The sequence below is a fragment of the Ranitomeya imitator genome, chromosome 2, assembly GCF_032444005.1.
Source record: "Ranitomeya imitator isolate aRanImi1 chromosome 2, aRanImi1.pri, whole genome shotgun sequence".
NCBI classification, from domain to species: domain Eukaryota; kingdom Metazoa; phylum Chordata; class Amphibia; order Anura; family Dendrobatidae; genus Ranitomeya; species Ranitomeya imitator.
The window spans coordinates 383,495,495-383,498,412 of NC_091283.1; the positions used below are offsets into that span (position 1 = coordinate 383,495,495).

The 2,918-nt window shown below is 42.5% G+C and overlaps 1 protein-coding gene across 1 annotated transcript; it reads right to left on the reverse strand.

Annotated features, from left to right (window-relative positions):
* Positions 1–366: 366 nt before the first annotated feature.
* Positions 367–1,710, reverse strand: LOC138667445 (uncharacterized). The gene is made up of 2 exons (XM_069755647.1): positions 1,486–1,710; positions 367–1,335 (listed from the first exon to the last, which is right to left on the reverse strand). Exons 1-2 carry the CDS (start codon positions 1,599–1,601, stop codon positions 450–452), a joined length of 1,002 nt encoding a protein of 333 aa, XP_069611748.1. The 5' UTR covers positions 1,602–1,710; the 3' UTR covers positions 367–449.
* Between the last annotated feature and the right edge of the window lie 1,208 nt (positions 1,711–2,918).

Below are 2,918 nucleotides of genomic sequence, written 5' to 3' on the forward strand. Positions count from 1 at the left end.
TCTGGACAAATTCTAGCATCCTGAGTACAATAGTGTTAACTCTGTAGAGTTTTGCAAACATGATCGTCTCCCTCCTTGTCAAGCCAAGTTCCATATGAAAATAGTATTCAGTATTAAAAATGGTTAACAAGGTGGGAGCCGATCATGTTATACGTCAAAACTATGGTACACACGGCTGAAAATTTTTTTGTTTTGTCACAGTCCATTTGGGTACTGGTGCTCACATAAATTTTGTGGGACAAACATTACTTTCAATAAAATTGGATTTTACAATTACTGTGGAAAAACGGATGGGAGATTTGTTTTGTGAAAACGGAAAGGCACAAGAACTTTATTTCAAAACACAACGCATTAGACAATCGGGTGACATTATAACAATAACCTTACATAGGATGGTTACATGACATGGACTCCACAGTGTTTACATGACATCATAACAACAAGTTGAATTAAACCATTTGATCTTGCCATGAAACACGCCCAACATCGGAAACAAAGTATGCAGCAAATTGGTCCCTCATATGAGCAATCTCCAAAGTTGTCCGCAGAGGATGACCTTGATAATCCGGCAATGGATTTGGTATGGGTTCATCGAGTTCCACGTTGACTCTCTCTTTATCAATAATAAAATTGTGTAGAACCACACACGCCTTCACCACCTCATCCACTGTCTCAATTTTCAAATTTATAGCGGATCCTAAGATACGCCATTTGGAGACCAGGATGCCAAAGGCGCACTCCACAGTTCTTCTGGCCCTGGACAGTCTATAATTAAAAATAGTTTTGGTGCGGTCCAACCCCCGACTGGAGTACGGTTTAAGTAGGTTGCCACTCATTTGAAAAGCCTCATCCCCAACCACAACAAATGGCAGGGCCGGTCCTTCGGTGTTGGGAAGAGGTCGTGGCTGGGGGAAATTAAAATTGTTATCGTACAATCTTCGGCCCATGTCAGACTCCTTAAATGTCCGTGAATCATTTGCACGGCCAAACGCTCCAATGTCCACAGCGAGAAACCTGCAGTCCGCACCTGCAATTGCCATTAGCACGGTGGAAAAGTATTTTTTATAATTAAAAAAAAGAGAACCACTTCTTGAAGGCTTGGTAATCCTAATGTGCTTCCCATCCACGGCTCCAATACAGTTAGGGAAAGAACACACTTGTTCGAATTTTTGGGCGTTGGCCTGCCATATTGCTGTTGTAGGGATGGGTAAAAATTCCTCCCGGAGGTTGTCCCACAATGCGCGGCATGTGTCGGCAATAATCCCAGACAGTGTGGAGACTCCAATCCGAAACTGGAAATGCAGTGATCTCAAGGTCTCTCCGGTAGCCAGGAAACTGACAAGAAGAAAAATAAATAAATGTAATTATTAAATTGTTTTGAAAAAATTTTTCATTCTTAATTACAATCCCCCACCCCACAATAGCAAAACACGTTACTTGAAAAAATGGCAAGAACATATAAATCTTTCACATTGCATTACGTACCGTAGAGTCACCAGCAGACGTTCCTCGGGGGAAATCGATTTACGGAGCTGCGTGTCCTGCCTGGAAATGGCTCCTTCCACCAGACGCAGCAGATATCGGAAGCTGTTTTGAGACATCCTGGTGTACTCGAAGTATTTCTCCTGGTTGTCATTTAATTCGCCAAACAGACAATGGTAGGCTCCACGACTCTCTCGGACTTCCACTATAGGGTGTAGCCAAAAACGCCGACGACTCCTTCTCCGTAGTTTGTCTCTTTTCCTCTGTTCATGACAGGCAATGGCATAAGCAATAGCAAGGGCTAATTCCAGCTCAAAATTGAGGTAGATACTCTCCATGGAACGATCCATCTTGATGCTCTATGGTTGGAAATAATCTATGCCGGGGTATATATACCACTATTACATTAATACCCACCCTCAACTACCCATTGGTGGCATTATCGATTGTCTAGACACTAGACCCACCCTCTTCTATTCATTGGTGGTGTTATCTAGTGTCTAGACACTAAATTGTGTGTAAAGATATAATCATTGTTTGACAACGCATGCGTCGTAAAACGCTGCGTTTTTTGTATAAACGCACCAAAAACGCACCAAAAACGCTGCGTTTTACGACGCATCCGTCAGACGCTTGCGTCAAAAAAGGTGCGTTTTTGCGCGCGTTTCCGATCCGTCGTGCGTTGCGTCGGCGACGCAGCGTCGCATGACGCTAATGTGAACGTAGCCTTAATGCTTCTGATGTTTAGCAGTTGCATACGAGGTCAGGGCAGCATACATTTCCATTAACAGCACTCCAGGCCAAACTATCTCCAGGCTAATGCAAAAATAAGTATATGTCATAATGCGGTACAAACATGATTTATTTTCTTTTTTGATTTTACTCACTTATATGGTTCCATTAATGGCACTGCTTTTTATATACATCAACATCATCATCACTGACCCCATTGGGGCTCACAATCTATATTCCCTATCAGTATGTTTGTGAAGTGTGGGAGGGAACCATAGAACCCGGAGGAAACCCACGCAAACATGAAAAGATACAAACTCCTGGCAGATGTTGTCCCCTTGATGGGATTTGATCCCAGGACATCAGCGCTGTAAAGTAACGGTGCTAACTACTGTGCTGCCCATTTGCTTAATTTCCATGGAAAGAGGCTGAACAACTAGTATATTACACAGTAATAAATGTTTACAAAGCATTGGGTGGGAGAGAGAAACCTGATACACAAGCTTCTTCCAAGTCTATAAGTCATTTTCTGTTACACCTATTAGTGACTGGAGTTAATCCCAAACCAGACGGTTTTAGTCTGAGCCTAAATTAATTACTTCAACATTACTCACCTGTGTGGTTATCTGTGGGAATCTCCTCTTTACACCGCTCATTGCCCCTCACATATGTCTCTGTAGTATTAATATGGGGCAGATAATTAC

Excerpts from the sequence above, each read along its gene's own strand:
- LOC138667445 (XM_069755647.1), bottom strand. The coding sequence starts at position 1,601 with ATGTCTCAAAACAGCTTCCGATATCTGCTGCGTCTGGTGGAAGGAGCC. Across the intron at positions 1,336-1,485 it reads CGTCTGCTGGTGACTCTACG|TTTCCTGGCTACCGGAGAGA; the intron begins GTACGTAATGCA and ends TCTTCTTGTCAG.